The sequence below is a fragment of the Balaenoptera borealis genome (genome assembly GCF_965194805.1).
Source record: "Balaenoptera borealis genome assembly, chromosome: 16".
NCBI lineage: Eukaryota > Metazoa > Chordata > Mammalia > Artiodactyla > Balaenopteridae > Balaenoptera > Balaenoptera borealis.
Genome location: NC_138872.1, coordinates 74,981,176 through 75,002,984, shown reverse-complemented (window position 1 = coordinate 75,002,984; position 21,809 = coordinate 74,981,176). Strand labels below are relative to the sequence as shown.

The window sequence follows — 21,809 nt, the reverse complement described above, 5'->3', positions numbered from 1 at the left end:
TGGAGTTCAGACTATTTCCCAGGGCAGTCTGACCTTTCTGAAATTACTAAGACTTGTGACATTTCTCTGAATAAAGCACCAATCCATGAACATAGGTTCTTGTGGAAAATGCAGTGCTCAGAAATACTCTTCCTACTCATTTCAAGAGTGTGTCTGACAGCAGGGCGACCAGAGCTCCCAAATACTTCTACTGTTTGAGCACTGAGTCTGTCAGCTAAAATCAAGATGGAACGGAGAAGCCAGACCTGCTGTTTTCCCAAATTTTAATCTAATCCCTGCCCTCTTCACCCGTCCTCGTCCTCCCAATTCCCCTGCCTGCCCGGCTGTAGACGGCATTGGCTGTGACCCTCCCGCCCTTGTGTGGTCCGTGTGGCTCCAATTCCAAACGCAGACATTGATGCTATGGTCCAAGTCCCAAGCAGGGCAACCAAGGCACCTTCTGGACCACAGCTGGGTTTTGTTTGCTGTACACAGCACTTCTGAAAATTTTCACTGTGAACGCCTTTACAAGGAGGCATTGCTGTCAAGTTTACCCCAATCCCACCACTCCCAATTTCCCTGATGTGAGTTAATTTTGTCACCTTGGGGTATAAGCCACCTCCCATTTCCTGTAGCAGTTCAGCCCTCACAGGGCCCATGGGTGCGCAGGTCTGGATGTACCACTGTGTCCACCTAGACAAGCTCAGCCCCGTGTTGTCTGCCTGTCATGGGCCTCGGCTGGTTCTAACACAGCAGCTCCAAAACCAAAGAACCAAATTCCATTCTGGTGTCTATGTGACAGCTTACCATCTGTACACATTGGCTTGTTGTAATGTTCAGAAAAAAAGAACCGAAAAAAATAGTAGACCTTTTAAAAAAGTCTCAACCTTAAATAAGTTAAAAATTGCCCGTAGCCTGCTATGCTGTTTTAAGGTAATTAAAAAAACTTCTGTACATCAGAGATGTTAAAGCAGCTCTGATTTTCAAAGTTGGAAAGAGGGATTCGATTATTTAACTTCCCTGGAACTCTCTACTGATTAGGGAATAAGGTAGCCTTTTTTTTAAGCTTTCTTTTGTGAGTCCAAGAAAAATGACCTCTCATGGGGCTCTTTTTTGGCCCCAGGAGAACCTTATTTTCTTGGTGAAGTTCATGAGAGTTTTTTCATGAGCAGGGCTTTTGTTGGCCAGTGTATTCAGAGAGCATAGAATAGAGGTAATTCATTCCTAAGGATCCTGTGAAGGAGGTGTAATTATCCTGATGTTTATAGGTGAGGAAACTCATTCAGAGAAGATACACGCCTTGCCCAAGGTCACACAATTAGCCACTGGACTTGATCTGGGTTTGCGGACAGCTCAAACAGGCTCCTTACATCACCCCATGCAGCCCCCACTAAATAAAGGCCAACACCACAAAGCCACTCATCAAGTCACAGACCCCAGGGTCACCGGAGGAAGGAAGGGTCAATACAGGTCTTGCAAAAATGCAGAGTTGGGGGAAAAAAATAGAAAAAAAAGAAACCTACTACATCTTGGCAAAAAGGATCTTTTAACCTCGGTCCTGGATTTGTGGCTTCCGTCCAAGGCCACTTCGGCCCAAGAGACTGTAAACACATTTTTCATACAGAGGATGTGGAAGGGCTGGCCTATCCCAGATCAGGCAGAGAGCAGAAGCAGAGGTACCTACCGCCCTCAAACTCCGTCTGGCAGTTCCCCGAGGTCTCATTCAGGCTCTCTTCCTCGTTGATGATGATGTTCTCAATGTCCTTCATCGTTAAGTGGTCCCGGAAGGCGTGATAGAGGATGTGCTTCAGCTCTTCCAGAGTTATCCTCTGCATGTCGAACTGTGGAGATAAAGAGGAGTGAGGGGGGACTTCCCTGGTGGCACAGTGGTTAAGAATCCGCCTGCCAGTGCAGGGGACTTGGGTTCAAGCCCTGGTCTGGGAAGATCCCACGTGCCACGGAGCAACTAAGCCCATGTGCCACAACTACTGAGCCTATGCTCTACAGCCCATGAGCCACAACTACTAAGACTGCGACCCACAACTACTGAGCCAGTGTGCCACAACAACTGAAGCCCACACGCCTAGAGCCCGTGCTCTGCAACAAGAGAAGCCACCGCGATGAGAAGCCCGTGCACGGCAACGAAGAGTAGACCCCACTCGCTGCAACTAGAGAAAGCCCGCGCGCAGCAACGAAGACCCAACGCAGCCAAAAATCAATCAATCAATCAATTTACAAAAAAAAGAGAGGAGTGAGAGGGTCTGGGGCACTTGGGGGTGAGAACTCAGCTTGGGGCATGACTAGCAAGCCCTAAGCCTTCCTACAGAGATCTGTCCCAGCTTTTCAAGACATCAGATGAGCAGTTTCCTGCCACGCTCAGCTCCAAGCACACTTGTGAACGTGCAGGAACTTCTCGGGAATTCAGGGAATGCGATTACCCTCTCAGTAGAGAATCTTGGAGAAAAAGATGCCACCTGCTAGTTTGGTTTCCTACTCATCCAGCCATCTGCTGTCACCCCTCCACACCTCATGTACTTTGGAGTGTGTCACACTTCAGACAATGCATATGTCTCTAGAAAGTTTTAAATCTTCCAAGAAGCCAGCATGTATCTTGCTCTAACGAGATAAAATGCACGTTCCAAGCCATGTTTATGAGGAAGAACAGCTGAAAAAAGGTGTAGCGTTTCCACTTATGTTCTTCCGCTACAAGGGACAAGATTTACTTTTCCACTCCATTTCTATCAGATTTGGTCATGTCACTTTCTTGGCCAATGAAATGTGAGTAGAACTAACATAGGTCACATTGATTAAAATCTTTAAGAGCCATTGTGTGGTTCTATCCTGTGTCCTTTTCCTTCTGTCCTACAAAGAGGCTGTTCCTTCTGTTGGGGTCCCAGAATGAGGATAAAGTGGAGAAGATAGCCCCAAAAAGGAAAACTAATGGGAGTAACAAATGCCCTTCGTTGTAGCCATAGAGATGTGGTATAACTTGGTTTAAGTCAACAATATAGAAATTAGTACATAGAAATGAAAAGCTACCATAACAAAAGATGATGTATGGATTCCAGGGCCAGGAAAATAAGAAAACTGTTATTGGAGGCTGGAAAGATAACAACCCATGTTATGCAGTAGCAAAACATTTGGTAAAGTTGTTGCCTGTGATAACTCAGAGGGCAGATACACATTGAATGGGTTTGTGGTTTTAGGTAAAAAGTTTGGGACACAGCAGGCCCTGGTTGCAATTGGTTGCTCATCTACAAGAAAGAGATGAGCTCAGAGTGAACTAAATCAGACAGAGAAAGACAAATACTGTATGATCTCACTTACGTGCGTAATGCACAAACCAACCAACCAACCAACCCGTATTCACTGATCCAGAGAACAGATGGGTAGTTTCCAGAGGCAGTGGGGTGGGGAGTGGGTGAAATGGGTGAAGGGGGTCAAAAGGTACAAACTTCCAGTTATAAAATAAGTCCTGCAGATGTAATATCCAGCATGGTGACTATAGTTAATAACATTGTATTGTGTATTTGAAAGTTGCTAAGAGAATAGATCTTAAAAGTTCTCCTTACACACAAAAAATGTGTAACTATGTGTGGTGATGGATAACTAGACCTCTTGTGGTGAGCATTTCACAGTATACACAAATTTCAAATCATTATCTTATACATAGGAAACTGATATAATGTTATATGTTAATTATACTCAATTTGAAAAAAAGGTGATGAACTCAGGAAAGAATTGATTGTTTTGCAAGCCAGGAATAGAGACAACCCCAAAATTTCTGGTCTTGCAGGGTTGAAAGAAGCAATTGTTTCTCATCTCCTACTAGGAAGAGATAAAATTGAGAAATGCTATAAATAACAATCCAAGCCTATTAAAACAAATCAAAATGTCCCTTGTTAAAATCTCTGAATATGTTAGGTGGCTCTCTCAGAAAGCTGGTCATTAAGTTTAGAGAGAGGTATGTCTCAAAAATAATTGTGGATGTGGCTCTTAGCAGAAACCAACTGGAGTTAAATAGATTTTTAAAAATGACTAACTTTTTGAGAGAGCCAAGAGTAAACAGCCTGGGACTAAACGACTATGACTGTTCAAAACTTAAAATCATCTTTGGGCTCCCAACCTTCTCTGGGCACAAGCCACTTTGAGGATAAGTTACAGAGGCCCCAAGAAGGGTACATTTTCCAATACCCTTGATAGGGATAGAGTAGGATAATTAAATAGTCAGTTTAGAAATCTCACTAGGGGATTAAGACAGAAAAGGAATTTTAAGGGAGTTTGGGAGACTGTTATAAGCTAATAACCACTCAAGAAAAGAATCCAGTAACCTAGCAACAATCTACTCTACCTTGAAAGAAGACCAGGTGCATCCAAGTGCCAGACACACTCAAGCCACAAACCCTGATATTTAAAACACAAGACAATAGATATGGGATGTAAATCCTGTTACACGAACTCAGAGAGTTAAGAGTCCTTGAAGAGTAGCATTTCTGCATGTGGCCAAGACAGAAATATAGGTGAAAGGGGAAAGAAACTAGGTGAAAGGGGACATTATACCAAAACCTGAGATAAATGACCATATTTTAGTATATGTTACCACCCTTTTGCTAATATATATATGATCTAAATAGCACCATGACATCTGCCCAAGAATGAGGAAGAGGTGGTCTTCTCTTCTCCCCACTTTTAATTTTATTATAAAAAGGTAGCCCTCTTTGTTCTCAGGGCTGTGTTCTCTTGCCAGCCCACTTGTATCTCTCACAAGCGTCCTATGCTAATAAACTCACTCTTGACCTGCCGCTTTGCCTCACACTGACTTCCTGTGATGAGACAAAAGAACCTGAGCTTCAGTAAGTCCTGACACCAGGTGAGTGGTTTTAATCAAAAGACAGCCATCATCAAAAAATCTGCAAACAATAAATGCTGGAGAGGGTGTGGAGAAAAGGGAACCCTCTTGCACTGTTGATGGGAATGTAAACTGACAGAGCCACTATGGAGAACAGTATGGGGGTTCCTTAAAAAACTAAAAATAGAACTACCATACAACCCAGCAATCCCACTACTGGGCATATACCCTGAGAAAACCATAATTCAAAAAGAGTCATGTACCACAATAGTCATTGCAGCTCTATTTACAATAGACAGGACATGGAAGCAACCTAAGTGTCCATCCACAGATGAATGGATAAAGATGATGTGGTACATATATACAATGGAATACTACTCAGCCATAGAAAGAAATGAAATTGAGTTATTTGTAGTGAGGTGGATGGACCTAGAGTCTCTCATACAGAGTGAAGTAAGTCAGAAAGAGAAAAACAAATACCGTATGCTAACACATATATATGGAATCTAAAAAAAGAAAAAAAAGATCATGAAGAACCTAGGGGCAAGACTGGAATAAAGACGCAGACCTACTAGAGAATGGATTTGAGGGCACGGGGAGGGGGAAGGGTAAGCTGGGACGAAGTGAGAGAGTGGCATGGACATATATACACTACCAAATGTAAAATAGATAGCTAGTGGGAAGCAGTCGCATAGCACAGGGAGATCAGCTGGGTGCTTTGTGACCACCTAGAGGGGTGGGATAGGGAGGGTGGGAGGGAGACGAAAGGGGGAGGAGATATGGGGATATATGTATATGTATAACTGATTCACTTTGTTATAAAGCAGAAACTAACACACCACTGTAAAGCAATTATACTCCAATAAAAATGTAAAAAAAAAAAAAAGAAAAAGACAGTGGGTTCGAGTCCCCTTGTAGTCAGGGATCGTGGATTCAAGTCCCAGCCTGTGGGTTCAAGTCCCAGTCTGAGCTTTGGCTAGGTTCGAGTCCCATCTGAGAAGGAGTGCAGTTTCACCCTCATCAGGTGAGTACAAAGAGAACAAGTGGAAAAGGATGGATCTCCCAGATGGTGATGAAATCATGTAACGACATCAAGCGCCATTTCCAGGAAACACAACTAGGGTCTAATCAAGGAACATACCTCACCTCAAGGTGTGTTCAACAGGATTTCAGAATTGCTCCGAGACTTGGACTGCTATGCGTGTTCCATTGTTTGCTTTCTGGATGGGAATATTTTTGGTGGTTAACCTGACCCCGTTCCACTACTATAAATTGAGTGTGTGTTGGGGGGATGGGGTGGATTCAGGGGGGTAATTTGATTTTGCAGTTCATGTCTCCAGATCAAGAGAAGTCACACCCAGATTTGATGTACATCTTGAGATTCTAGATCTGTTGTCATTGGATGGGACTTTTGAGTGTCTCCCTTGGGGAGGGGATGAGTACATTTTGTGGCTGAAGGGAGGGAAATAAATATTTATGAGCAAGAGTGTGGGCTGTAATGGGTTATATTATTTCCAATGATTTCTTTCCCCTTCTTGTGAGAGGATTATATCTCCCTGCCCATTAGCACCAGGCTTTGGCCAATTGAACGAGGGTGAAAGTGATCTATATGAAAGTGATGGAATTCCAAGGAGAAGTCTCAAAGTTATCTGTGTGTTCTGCCATTTCTCTTTTTCTTCTGCCACAAAAACACACTAAATATGGGCCGTTCCTTCATCCTGGGTCCCAGAGTGAATGCAACATGGAGCTAATCCATGAAGGGCATGTAATTTGAGTGAGAAATAAACCCCGGTTATTAGCCATTAAGACGTTAGGATTTCTGCAGTATAACTCACCCAAGACTGAAGATAGAAATCAATGTTTTAAGTTAGTCTGGATCATGATGAAAGGAAGTTTGAGACATTTTTTTCCCCCTGCTTTCTTTGTAAAGCAATTCCTACCTGGCTTTCAATATGCCCCTTGTTCTGGCAAATTAAATTGGGTTACTGGAACTTGCTGGAAACCTAAATGACTCAAGTTCAAAGCCATTTATATGAGTAAGAATAACTGAAGGGGGAGTGTGTGTGTGTAAAGTGGACTTGTTTTCTGCGTCACAGTTTGACTATGAAAGTGAATTCCGAGACACTTAGGGTTGACCCATGACATAATCTCCCTTTAGATTTGATAGGAGATCATGTGGTTATTAGCCTGGATATCGAGAGAAGCCTGGCAAAATGCATGGTGAGGGTGATGGACCTCACAGATGGGAAATCTGGGGCCCCTCTGCCATGGTTAGAGACAAAGAATGACAAAATCAAACAGACTCTGAGAAAATGAGTAACCATTTCCTGGAAGACCAATTTGAAGGACCAGAGTACCTGGAAAAACTCTCACCAGCTGAGAATTTGCTGAAATTCAGATATTAGGTGAAAAGGACTAGTCAGGGGCTGTAAAAAGAGAAGGAAAAATGGAGATTCCAGAAATCTATAGTTTTCCTTTTATTTGGTTCTCTGGGTCATGTTTTAATGTGAGGATATTAATACTTAAGCAAAATCAGTTGAGTAGGATTCCATGTTTTCTGCATTGTCAGAATAGAGCTGTCTTTTACAAGTTTGAAAGAAATCACTATAAAACAATACGGGCACAATGCCAACAAGTATTTCTTTCATGGTGATCAATCCATTGAGCTTTTAAATTTTTCTTGAGTCAATTTTGAAATCACGTCCTTTTTCAGAAAACCAGCCAAAAGATTTTCATCACTGTTAGCACGTAACTATGCACAACAGTTCCACAATTTTAAATTTCTCTCAATGCTTCTTCTATCCCATTTGGTATTTTTAACCCTATTTGTTTTTCTTTCTTCTAGGTTTGATTTTTTGTTGTTTTATTCTGTTTTTAGTGAATCTTGGTTAAAGAGCCACTTTAGCCTGTACAGCTGCTATTTTTAGGAACCTAAGGAGTCTCCCATTATGGTAAAATCTCTGTAGAGTCAATTACACAAATATAGTTATCCTTATTAATTATATTATGTAATCTTATAATGTTCATCTGTATCTTGTATAACCTTATTTTCTGTGGATGACTTGATGTGTCAAAGACCATGAGTAACACACTGCAGTCTGTGGAAAAGAATTGCATCTCCACAAATTGTTCTTTTAGTCCTAATATTTTTTAAACGAGGCTATCCTTTATAGCAAAAAGATTGATTTCCTAATTCAACAAATGGTTATTGAGGCTGACTCCACACCAGACACTGTGATGGAGACACAAAGGTGAGCGAGATGTTGATTGCTTTCAAAAGACAAGCAAGTGAGTGATTTTAATTCAGTGGGATAACTTGCTGTGATAAGGGCCACCCAGGATGGCTTGGAAACCCCTGGGGAATGTAAAAGCTCACAGGCCCATCAAACGGCCATGTGTTGAGTTCTTCTGAGGACTTGGAGCAGGAGAAGGTGGTCGGGGATGAGACGAGAGCTGTGGGCGGGGTGCTAGTCAATAAAGGCCATGGAGAGGAGCTTGGTGGTGGTGGTTGTTGTTTTTATTGGAGTAGAGTTGCTTTACAATGTTGTGTTAGTTTCAGGTGTACAGCAAAGTGATTCAGTTATATATATCTATATATTCTTTTTCAGGTTCTTTTTCATTACAGGTTATTACAAGATATTAAATATAGTTCCCTGTGCTATGCAGTAGGTCCTTGTTGTTTATTTTATATATAGTAGTGTGCCTCTGTGAATCCCAGACTCCTAATATATCCCTCCCCCTCCTCTTTCCCCTTTGGTAACCATAAGTTTGTTTTCTGTGTCTGTGAGTCTGTTTCTGTTTTGTAAATAAGTTCACTTGTGTCATTTTTTTTAAAGATTCCACATATACGTGATATCATACTTGTCTTTCTCTGTCTGACTTGCTTCACTTGCTAGGATAATCTCTAGGTCCATCCACAGCTTGGTTGTTTTTTGCTTGTTTGCTTTTACTTTTTTATTGTGGTAGAATATACATAACATACATTTACCATTTTATCCATTTTTAAGGGTCCAGTTCAGTGGCATTAAGTACATTCACATTGTTGTGCAGCCATCACCACCGGCAGTCTCCAGAGCTTTTTTTTATCTTCCCCAGCTGAAACTCCTTACCCATTAAACACTATCTCCCCATCCCCCCATCCCCGCCGTGCCCCCAGGCTCTGGCAGTCACCATTCTACTTTCTGTAAATAGCCAAATGTGAATTTGACTGCTCTAGGTCCCTCGTGGAGGTGGAACGTACAGTATTTGTCCTTTTGTGATTGGTTAATTTTGCTTGGGTCATGTCTGCAAGGATCATCAATGTCGTAGTGTTTATTCCTCTTTGAGGCTGAACAATATTCCATCGTATGTATACTTTGTTTTTCTATTTATCCATCCCTGAATACTGGTATTGCTTCTGCCTTGTGGCTGTTACTGCTATGAATGTGAGTGTACAAGCATCTGCTCGTGTCCCTGTTTTCCATTTTTGGGGGTATATACCTAGAATTGGAATTGCCAAATCAATGGTAATTCTATGCTTAATTTTTTGAGGAATGGAGCTTAGTTTTACCTTTTGGGTAGGATGGGGTGCCACGAAAGGATTTTCAACAGAGAACTTACCTCATCACGATTGAGCCTGAGAAAAATTACCCTTTGCTGGCAAAAGCTGCAAGATGACCGGAGGGAAGGCTATTGAAATAACAGGTTTAGAAACTACGGTGGTGTTGAAATAGACTGCCAGGCCCAAGATGTAGCCAATTCTGCCCCGGGGTGTCACGCCAGCAAACCTAGATAACTTTCATGTCCCTGTAAACACTCCTCTTGACCAGAAACACAGTAGGTCCAGTCGGCCAACTCCCAAATGCCAACCCAACTCCGGGCTTTCTCACGCCAAACAAGGGGGACCTTGTGACCCCAGCCAATCAAATATTTTCTGTTTTTTCTCTTCTTTGTTCTTTATTCTTTATCCTATAAAAGCTTCCTGCCTCCTACCCCATTTTGCAGTTCTCGGAATGGAACCTGTCCGCTTCATGAAATGTTAAATAAAGTTTGCTGATATGACCAAAATTGTCTTCTTTAATCATTTTTAAACTGTGGACTGTGGCGACAGAGAGCATTCAAGAGCCAAGTAAGAGACAGTTGGACAAGATGACTCGTGTGTGGAGGGTGAAACTCAGTGAATCAATCAGGATCACACCTGGGTTTTACGCTCAGCCGAATGGGAACAGAGGAAGAAAAGGCTTGGAGAAAAAGGTGACGTGAAACTGTGGATGTGTGCATTGGCGGTTCCGGAGGGACAGCCCAACAGAACAGCCCAGGAGGCAGTAGGATGTACAGATATGGGCTAATGACCTGGAAGTCATTTGCATACAGATGATAATAAAAGTCATCAGAAAAGATGGTAACACCTGGGAAGAGTGTATTGAGTATGAAAAAGCCCAGGAAAGGCACTGGGAGGATATCAAGATAAACGGATGGGCAGCCTCCCTTACAGAATGGGTAAGGTATGTGTGATATTACGAGTTATAATAAGTATATATTTTGGTCTTCCATCCATTGTTCCTGGCTCACATCTCCCCAAACCCTTGGAATTTCTTAAGTGATAAAAGCCATAGAGCATCTTTGTCATATTTGGTCTCTTGTCCTCAGTTCCTGAAATCACATCAGAGCCATAAATGGGCATCTCATTATTCATAACAAGCCCCTTTCATCCACAACGGAGTTTATGTTAATGAGGTGACTTTTGGAAATCCTCTAAAGATGGAGGAGATGGTCACCAGAGGAATCAGTCATGAATAGAGGGTTGGAACTTTCAGTCTCATCCCCTGCTATCCAGGGAGGAGAGAGGGGCTGGAGGTTGAATCAGTCACTCATGGCCAATAATTTAATCAACCATGGCTATGTCGTGAAGCCTCCATAAAAACCCAGAAGGAGGGGGTTTAGAGAGCTTCTGGGTGAGTGAACCAGAATGCACCCATGTGCTGCCATGCCAGGCCCCCACCTCCATGAGGACAGATGTCTCTTTGTTTGGGATCTCGCCCTATGTATCTAGCCATTGATTTGTATCCTTTAATAGCCTTGTAATAAACTGGTAATCTAGTAAGTAAACGGATTTCCTGAGTTCTGTGAGCTGCTCTAGCAAATTAATAGAACCCAAGGGGTGGGTTGTGGGAACCTCCGATTTACAGGCCAATCAGAAGCACAGGTGACAAGCTGGACTTGTGATCGGCATCTGAGGTGGTGGCGTCGGGGGCAGTCTTGTGAGCTCAAGTCCTTAACTTCTGGGATCTGATATTGTCTCTGGGTAGAGAGTGTCAGAATTGAGTTGAGCTGTAGAACACCCAGCTGGTGATGGAGAATTGCTTGGTGGTGTGGGGAAAAAACCCACACGTTGGAAATGGGTACAGAATTGTACTGCGTGTTATCAATATATACAATCTGTCATTAAAAAATATTTAAGTGCCTTCTATTGGAAAAAACATCTGTTTATACATCAATATGCCTATGCTTGCTTTCTTTCTGTGTGCATTTTCCATTAAACATCTCTCCTTTGGTCCTTAAACTTTCTGTGTTATATTATACACATGTCTCTTTAAAAAGGTATGTCTTGGGCTTCCCTGGTGGCGCAGTGGTTGAGAATCTGCCTGCCAATGCAGGGGACACGGGTTCGAGCCCTGGTCTGGGAAGATCCCACATGCCGCGGAGCAGCTGGGCCCGTGAGCCACAACTACTGAGCCTGCGCGTCTGGAGCCTGTGCTCCACAACAAGAGAGGCCGCGATAGTGAGAGGCCCGTGCACCGCGATGAGGAGTGGCCCCCGCTCTCTGCAACTAGAGGAGGCCCTCCCACAGAAGCGAAGACCCAACACAGCTAAAAATAAATAAATAAAATTTTTAAAAAAAGCTAATTACTTTTAAAAAAAAAAGGTATGTCTCTTGGGAGGGATAAATTAGGATTTGGGGATTAAAATATACGTGCTACTATATATAAAATAAATAACCAACAAGGACCTACTGTATAGCACAGAGAACTATACTCAATATCTTGTAATAACCTATAACAGAAAATAACCTAAAAAAGAATATATATATGATATATACACATTTTATATATATGTATATATACATACATATATATACTCACACATAACTGAATCACTTTGCTGTACATCTGAAACTAACACAACACTGTAAATCAACTATATTTCAATAAAAGTTTTTTAAAAACTTCAAAAAAAGGTATGTCTCATAAAGAGAATGTACATTTCTTACAAAGAGAATAGAGTTGGATTTTTAAAAAATCTAACGGGAGATTCTTTGCCTTCTAATGGTGGAGTCTAGTTACATTTTCATATATTGTTATAAACATGTTTGGCTGTACTTTTGTTAGTTCATCTCCTGTTTTCTAGCCTGCAGACCTTCCTTATGTTTTCCTTGCCTTTTGTCTTTTGAAAAAAGAGAACCCTATAGTTGTCCTAGTTTTGATTATAGTGGTGGATATCTTTCCATTTATCAACTGCATTACTTTAGCCATAATTTCTTGTATTATCAAACTCAAGAAATTAAACTGCATTTTCTCATCTTTCCTTACACATGATAAGAAAATTTATAAACCTTCATGTTCCTATCTCTCACCTGACACTTTATAGTCTTCGTTAAGTTTGAGATTTATCATGACACGTTTTCTACTACTTGCATCTTGTTCTAGAACAGTATTTGGCTTCTGCGTTTAATTTTGTAACATTTATAACAGCTACTGCTATTTCACTGTATTTAATTGACTTCAGTGCTCAGTTCCATTTTTCTATGGCTCTCCCAACCCTGAGTACCTGACTTCCATCCAATTATCTGCTGCAAAACTTAAAAAAATGGTTTGACAATGAAGCATTTGTGAACATTACATTTTCTGAGTTCTTCTATTCTGATAACACTTCCCCGTTCCCCATATCCCATGACAGACAACTTAGTTTGGTAGAAAATTCTAGAATCACACAAAATTTCCCCTCCAAGCTCCATTGGAACTTTTCCAGTTCCAGTGTTGTTTATTGCGGGGGAGGAGCAAAAACAGATTGGATGGTGGCCTAAGTTTTCACTTTGAAGATCATTTTTTTTTCTTCCTGGACACTAGTAGGAATATTTCATTATCCATGAAACTAAACAAATGTTTTCCATGCTCTGCTAAACGACATGTTTTTGCATTAATCTTGGCTGGAATTTTGTGAGGGGGCTTTTAATTTTTACACTAATGTCATTTTCTGCCTCCTGTTTCCTGACAATCACTTTGGTTCTTGTCTTTCTCCTGTTCTATCTAATACGTTCCTTTCTCCAGAACACGAATGCTTCTTAGATTTCTATTCTTTGTTTCCAAAGTTTTCATTTTTTCTCTAATAATTTTCATCACTTTGTTTTGTATTTCACATTACTCATTTTTTTTTTTTGCACTGTTAATTCTGTTCCTACTGTCTCTGGAGAAGATTTTAATTCTGCAGTGTAATTTTGTTTCCTTCCATAATCTTATTATTTTATATTATTTATTGTATTATATGATTATTTTATTTACCCATTCTTTTTGTGTCCCAGTTGGTTATGGTCGCTGCTTTTAAAAAAAAGGATCTAAAAATCTCTTGCATCACTTTTAAAGATTAAAACATTAAAGAACATGAGACAGGCCTCTCCTACAATTCTCACATGATTAGCTCCTCCTCTGCATTCTTTTTCTTAGGCTTGTTAAGTTGTAATTAATCCAATGTTATAGTTGTTATTGTTTCTGTTTCCGAATACATAAATGAGAAACATGAGACCCAAATGCGTGACTTGCCAAAGGAGAGAGTGGCTAGGATGTTCCTGGGTCCTATTGCCCAGTTGGTTGTGGGGATTTTCGCTGGGCATCAGGCACTGTGCGTGTCCATGAGCCGCTTTGTGGATACAGGTGATCTCTTGCTCAGGAAGCCTGGTTCCCTTAAAGTGGGAAGATGGCTGCTCATCCTCGATTCATCAAGCCCAGTGATTCTAAAGTGTGTTCCCTTGACCAGCAGCACCAGTATCACCCAGAAACTAGCTGGAAATGCAAAATCCCAGCCCCATCCCAGACCTGATGCATCACAGGCTTTGGGGCTGGGTCCTAGGAACCCGTATTTAACAAGTCCTCCAGAGGATTCTGATGTTCAGTCAGGTTTGAACTAAGGCATATAAAGTTCTAGTCCAGAAAGAAGATCCTTCTCCCAGCACATGGTTGCCCACCATGGTGGCAAAACATGCAGGCCTTCCTGCTGTGCTTTCCAGGAATTATCGTCTCTAAATAGGTGCATATGACCCTTCTGTGATGGGTCATAGAAGTCAGGCAGCTCTGTGGTGCCGACAGAAAAAGAAGATCATTTTCTCAAGATCCCCTCTGTTTTTCTCTTCTGGGGAATTGATGTAAACAATGGGGGTGTCAAAGGCTTCCCCTGGCCTTTCGGGGGTCCTCTCTCCTAGTTGGACTCAGAGGGAGGAGCATGCAGGATTGGCTGCAAGCTGGACCCTCTAGACCCCCCCTCCCTCCACCAGTTCAGGGGCCTCAAATGGGGGCAGCACTGGAGCCACGGGCTTCCCAGATCTCTTTACCGCTGCTCTTCCACTGGGAGTTACTTTTGCCTGTTCATGGGCCTCTGCCAGCAGCGGATGAGGCCTCTGAGGGCATGCACTGCACCTTACACAGTGTTTACACCCAGCCCCTTTACAGAGCCTGGTCCCAGCTGGATGCAGGACATACGTTTGCTGAATGAATAAATGTGACTTCTCCATTTGTTCCAAAGCAAAGACTTTCTTATGCCTTCTCTCCCCACTCAGTGTTCCCCCACCAAATCCATGAGAAGGCCAGGAAGAGCTCCCAGTGCAATGAAACTTCCCATGATCAGATTGCCTATCTTTTCAACGTGAAAGAGCAGGGAAATTGAATGCATTTCCCTTCTGCGAGAGGAACCTCCGGGGTGCCTGTGACTCCAGGCAAGTCCTGAATCCTTGATGGGATGAAATGCCCGGCCGCTGGAAGGACACAGCTCTCTGCTCTGCTCTCTGCTGGGTGCTCTGCCCTCTGAGGCCTTGGCCCCCAGGCCCCATCCCTGCCTCCTGCCGAGACCTGCCCAGCTGGAGGCCGCATCTTCCCCGACCAGCTTTTAGGTGAATCCAAACTCATTTCACCTTTCACAGAAGGGATTAGTATGTGGGTATCTTTGGGGCCATTATTTGAAATGACTTTGATGACACAGTTGCTTCCTCTTCTGAGAGAAGAAAGAGCTGAATAAGCAGTGGGACAAGCCCATGTTTATCCTTTTCTCCGCCCATCATCAAAAGGCATCATGCCACCGAGAAAGAGGGCTGCAGGGAAGGTCAGTGGGTCAGAGCCTCCCAACCAGGGGGTGGAATTGGTCACATTTTGCCATGGTGGTGACCCCTGTACTCTGGGGCATTTGGACAGGATCTCGGGCAGAGTCCCATCCACATGGCTCATCCATTTATCTGGGTGCAGCATAAAAATATACCAATCTTCTAAGTGTGCCCTGAGCATCAATGCGGCAAGGTCACGCAAGGTCATTAGAGCTACAGAGCTTCCTGCCTGCACCTTCCGTTTCATGGTTGGCTTCACACCACGGGCAACACAGCTTCCCCTGTCTAAGAAGGAGACCCTCCCAAAGGGTGTGTCTTGCCATCAGCCTGCCAGTGGCGCCCAGTTGTGAAGTGCGGACAACACCAGTGTAACCAGAGAGACTCCTGCAGTCATTCCTGGCTCCAAGATTTTCCCCACACGAAGAATTAAACAGTGAGATTGAAATGCAAGGCGTTAGGAGTCCCCCTCCCCGCCATGAGCAAAGAGACAGACACACCTGGAGCCTTGGACAAAGATGCACAGGCTGGGCAAAGAAATGGGAGGCTGGTAAAGGCACTGGAAAAACAACAGTCGGTGCCAGGCTGGGATGGCTCCATCTGGACTCGCACAGGTGTCCCCGCCCTTGGGATGGGGGACATGACGACACAGAGGGAGGGAAAGCCCCGTGCTCTTCAGTCTCACAGGGAATCAGTTCAAGTCAGGCACTGGGTCATAACACGTGGTTCAGCCTCTGCAAATGCCCCCTGGAACGCAGTGGCGACTCAGAAGAAAGATGAAAACCCACAGTCACGCCAAAACTGAGATTGAGCACCTATTTTACTGCCACAGTCTGGAAGGAATTTTCCACCCCCTGCAAGCCCTATGGATCAGACATGTGACTCAGAGTCTGTGGCCGACACTGACAAGCTTTGCCCTCTGGAAAAGAGTCTCCACTCTGAACGACGTCAGGAAGGGGCTAACACCCTCGGCAGGTTCCCCTCCCCAGTCTCTGCTCCTGAAGCAGCTCAGACCCCAGCCCTTCCGGCCAGTGATTCTCCTTCCGCTCCTCTTCAAGGGTGCTCGACCACAGGGCAGGCTGGAGGGGACGCTGAAGTGGCCCATTTTCCCCCACTGCTGGCCAGTACCCGACAGACAAGGTGGGCTTTTGCCGCTCCCACCTCTGCTCTCATTTCCGTGCGTTTCTGCTCAGCCCCCAGGAGGTCGCGGTGGTACTTCCAGCTCCATATTTCTTACAGAGCGCGGCTCTGAACCCGAGATAACCACATCAGTGATACTCAGAGGAAGAACTGGTCTCCAAGCCCTGGAGGAAAATGTGCACATACTGATACGTTGTAGCCAGAGTCCAGGGTCACGTGGACTCTGTGTGGCTGTTGCCTCATCACAGAGCCCCGGCTCCACGGAAGATGTGTTTGACCACAGTGTGGGTAAGCAGGGGCTGCATTTCAATTGGCAGTGCCTTTCTAGATGAAGATCTGTAATACAGAGAACTTGCCTGGGAGCTGTACCCACTGATGGGTCCCTCTGGCTGCAGATCTGAGACAGGACATCCCCCAGGAATGGGCTATTTGGATACCAAGTGCTTAGCATCCAGCTGGCCTGTCTGGTAGCAGGTAGGAGGAAAGGCTAGATGCAGGGCAAGCTTCTTCTGCGCCAGGTACATCCCAGACAGACGTGACCTCACAGGGGTTAACGCACTGAGGAGGTGGAGCCTACACTACGCCCGTTTTACAGATAAAGATGTCAGAGTTCAGAGAGGTTAAATAATGTAGCAGAAGACAAGGAGATATATGATTTTAGATTTGGTATGAACTGTCTGTGTGCACAAGTGTGAACCTATGGGAGCTCCAGAGTTATTTCTACTGCCCTAGAAGTGGGTTTTGTGGTAGGGTGAATAATGGCCCCAAAGATACCCACATACTAATCCCAGGAATTTATAAACCTGTTCCTTTACATGATAAAAGGGACTTTGCAGATGTGACTAAGTGAAGGGCCTTGAGATGCAGGATTGGGGGGTGGGGTGGGGTGGAGATCACCCTGGATTATCTGGGTGGGCCCTAAATGTAATCACCAGGGTCCTTCTGAGAGGGAGGCAGAGGGCGATGTGGTTAAAGAGAGGCAACCTAACGAAGGAAGCGGAGACTGGAGTGACGCTCCTGAAGATGGAGGAAGGGGCCACGAGCCACGGAATGCAGGCGGTCATCAGAAGCTGGAAATGATGGGGAAACAGAGTCTCCCCTCAGAGGCTCCAGGAAGCACACAGCCGTGCCGACACCTTGATTTCAGCCCAGTGAAACTGATTTCCGACTTCTGATCTCCAGAACTCTAGGAGAATAAATCTGTATTGTTTTAAACCACAAAGCGTGTGGTCATTTGTTACAGCAGCAACAAGAATCTAATACAGGTTTACGTTTGGTTTTTGTTTATAAAGTAAATGCATTTTTGCCAAGAGCTCACTTAGGTCTGGGAAGATGTCATCTCATTTTCGCGAGTTTGGACACAGGGTACGCCGTGCTTTGTTGGGCGAGGGTGTCACAGCTACTGGACCGCGCAGTCTGGGGGCACAGGGTAAATTGTGAACACTTTCTCAAAGAGCTGGTTCCCATGAGATACAGGCAGAGGGTCCCGACAGGGAGCCCACTCTAGCCAACCCCTGGGAGATGTTTGCAGAGTCTGTGGTGTCTCAGGATGATGCAGTGGAAAGATGGGAAACACGCAGGAGAGCATAGGAATAGTATTCATGTCCTCACAGCAACTCTTGAGACTAAAAAACATATGAAATTCCCCTTTGCACATCTAAAAGGATGTGCTGATGGGCCCATGTGGTTCATTTTATTAATGTGAGACAGGGTTAAGGCAAGTATGCAGGACAGACCTGACTGAAGGGGAAGGCATAATGAAGAAGCCTGTGTGTGTGTGTGTGTGTGTCTGTCTGTCCGTGTGTGTCATGCACGCACGCATGCGTCCTTAGTAGGAATAAATTGAGAAAAGGTCCATAACCTTGGTTTCTGTGTAGGCGCTGTCATGTACAGGCTGCGTGACCCAGTGAAAGCTACTAAACTTCTCTGTTCCTCAGTTTTCCCTATGAAAAATAGAGATAATGTTATTTATGTCATAGGGCTGCAAAGTGGATAAAGGTCTTTTTATTCTAAAAGGCACAGTTCCTTTCTCTTCATACATTTTCATTCTCCAACCCTTTGTTTTGCTGTGGCTCATACGTGAAAAGTTAAGTGGAACCCGAGTCATCGGGTTAGTTATCACAGATGTAAGACTCAACTGATGCCCAGATGCCACATCCAGAGTCGTTTCCTCACACCTTGGTTGGCAACGGCGGCAGTTTCAGAAAATGAGGCTAATCAGCCGAGTTATCTGCACCATCATGAAAATAAATGCAGACAGGGGTTCAGAATATTTGGCCGAGCGGGTTGATGGAAATGTCTTATGTGCAAGGACTCACAATCTAAAACAGGTTCTGCCACTAACTATCTAAGTGTCCTTAGTCAGGTCACTTAATAGCTTGGACTCTGTTTCCTCATCCATTGAATAGATAATATTAATAATAAAAAGAATAATAAGACTAGTAATAATGAGAGAATAACAATAATAATAATAATGGCAAGAAGAATACCTGCCTTATCCACCTCAGAGAGATTTTGTGAGTATCAAATCAAATAAGAAATGTTAAATCTTTTTAACGAAAAATGCAAGGTAATAGGAATATAAGGCATAATTTTGATAGCAGTTAATGATGGGATATCCAATCTCATCTCTGTCTTTAGGCTCACAGTATCCACGTCTGCTCCAGGCTGGAGGTTGAAGTTGGCCAACGCATAATTCTGTCTGAGAAGAGACTTAAGTTCTTCGTGGCCAGAGCACACCCGCTTATCTTTCTCATTTAAAGAATGCCATTTAGGCTTTTAGGATTCTCCTGACAGCCTCCACCTGGCTTTCAGCAAAGCAACAGTTTGAGACATCATTGCATCACTTGTCTCACTCAGGAACATTCCTTTTACTACACCCATGACTCTAGACAATTCATTCTTGGTGAATATCTTCAGAGAGAGGAAAGCCATTTCTGATGGGGTGGGGGGTGGGAGGGAGAGCCAAACAGCAACCCACTGCAAATACAGATGAGAAAGTGTAGATCTTCTCAGGCTGGACAAGTGAATGAGGTTTGGGTTTACCTTGATTCTGTCTGCATGAACTGTGACCCTAGGGTCTAGAGACCCTTCTGAAACAAGGTCAAGAAGCCAAGTGACCTACTGAAAGCCTTTCCATGACCCGCTAGTGCTTTCATCATGCAGTCCAAGCTACACGACACAGCTTCCCACGTGCTTCTAGAATCTGGCCTTGCCATCCGTCCTGCCTCTCCCCACCCCCTACACCTGGATCCTCTACGTGCCGACCATCCTAAGCTCCTCCAAGGCTGCCATATGCACTGGATATTCTTTCATCTCTGGGCTTTTGCCTATTCCCTCTGTCCAGAACACCCTCTCTGCCCTTTGTCCTCCTCCAAAATTCCTCCTTTAGACCTCAATTTCTTTGACATTGCTCTAGTCAGCCTTCTGGAGTGCCGTGAGGTTGAATGCTCTTTTTGCTATTCATGCCTAACTTTATCATGGCACCTACAACAGTGTATGGAAATCACCTGCTGATGTTTCTGCTTTGTCCACTAGACTATAAGGTTCTTTAGAATAGACCTGATCTGTAGGCAGGTTTATCTCCACAGTACCTAGCAAAAGTTAACCTAGATCAATATTTGTTAAATGAGAGAATGAATGTCTATTGTCTTCAGAAATAGGTCAAATAACCAATGCATTGAGGAAAACCCCCATGCATGAAGAGAAACACTTGGCAAATGGAAATACTCAACAAAAGGGGCCTTGAATACATTGCAGCGTTAAAGCAAGAAGAGAATTGAATAAAATCTAGTGACAATTAAGAGACCTAACGAATGGAAAATATGGGATGTAAAGTGGATGAAGAAAAGAAAAGGTGACCAAATAGAGGCTAAAGAATCAGAAGACCCAAATCAAATGGGTCTAGGCTAAATGGAGAGTAGGAAACAAAAGGAGTATGTAGAAGTGAGAGAAAAGAATGGCAGTGTAAGGCTGTGTGTCCCTTCCATGTTATAGAAATATTAGCATCAATTGTTAAAAATTAAGAGAACTAAGATACTTTGTTCTGAGATTGAGATGTGTAACCGAGGTGATTTTTTTCTTAGAACCCATAATTAGTTAGAATATACTTGACCCAATTTTGTTTCCCAGAGGAAACCCCACACAGTTCAGAGACCTCCTTTTTCCTCTAGGAAACAACCAGACAGGAGCCCAAGGTTAGGCCCATGGTCCTCTGTTCATCAACCAGATCACAAAGGCAGACTGTGTTAAGCCATTTGCCTCTTTGTTTTAGTAACTGGAATACAAATATGGTGTGTGGGAATGTAGGATGGCACTCTGTTTTATTAACCAGACCACAAACATAACACTTGGTTAAACCCCTGGCCTTCTGTTTTAGGAACAGATCACAAATGCAACAATGTGGTCAAGCTGTACGGTCATGTGTTCAATAACCAGATCGCCAATATGGCACTTGGGTAAGTCATGCTTCCTTCTGTTTGTTTCACCAGATCACAAATAAGGCATGTGCTTAGGAATTACAACTCTCTGTTTTAGTAACCAGATCACGAGCATGGCACGTGGGTAAGTGGTAGAACTTTCCAACTTAGGAAGCAGACTACAACCTCAGACTGGTTAAGCTGTGGTCTCTCCCTTTTAATAAACAGATCACACAGATGGCAGGTGGCATTGCCTCTCAGACACAAAGTGAGTGCACGGCTAAGCTGTACAGTGCTGCATTTATTGGATTCAGTTATACATCCCAGCCTCATTTTTAAAAATTTTATTTGTTGCCTATGAAAATTTAATTAGTTAAAGAAAAACAAACATTTTATGGTAACGAGAAAACTGAGGCCATAAAAGCACTTAAAAAGGCAGATCAAGATAGTGCCCAGGAAGTTAGGGAGTTGAGGCTAAGGATTCTGGAAGAAACACACCAACTGCACCAGATTGGGTGATGTGAGGGCATCAGAGCAGCAATGGGATAGACCAAGGACATTCCATCTGAAGCTCTTTTGCAATTGTGGATCATCACATTGGAGAAGAGATGGATGTTATAATTTGAATTATTGCAAAGCAAATATTTACCCCTCCCCCCATTTCTACCGTTGACTGGAAAATATTCCTGTCCCATTGGTGTTAGATTTGGTCACATGACTTGCTTTGCCCAATGAGATGGTAGTGGGTGTGGCATGAGCAGAGGCAGTTGGGTATGCCCTCTCATACAATGACTTGTCAATAAGAAAACTTTCCCCAAGTTTCTGCTGCCTGGGCCCAGAATGAACACACATGGGGCAGACCTGAACTCAACTTGCACTAGAAGCAGAGCCTCCCAGCTGAGCCTCAGCTGCCTTGCAGCCCCATGAACATCTGTATCAGTGCTTCTTGCTAAGTCACTGCGTTTTGGGGTGACTTGTTGCACAGCATCATTGTGAAACATTAATTGACATGCTTGGAATTTCCAAGGGCAAGAGACGCCACATGATAGGAGCAGGAAGCAGCACAAAGGAGAAGGCCATGCAG

The 21,809-nt window shown here is 43.7% G+C and overlaps 1 protein-coding gene across 14 annotated transcripts in view; it reads right to left on the bottom strand.

Moving 5' to 3' along the window:
- Window positions 1-21,809, bottom strand: part of CALN1 (calneuron 1) — a gene marked incomplete at its 3' end in the record, with an annotated part of 477,379 nt that overhangs the window by 17,912 nt on the left and 437,658 nt on the right. For all 14 annotated transcript variants that reach the window (XM_082358663.1, XM_082358672.1, XM_082358675.1 and 11 more), the window contains one exon: window positions 1,664-1,820. In XM_082358663.1, the coding sequence (XP_082214789.1) occupies window positions 1,664-1,820 (157 nt within the window). The remainder of the gene's footprint in view (window positions 1-1,663; window positions 1,821-21,809) is intronic.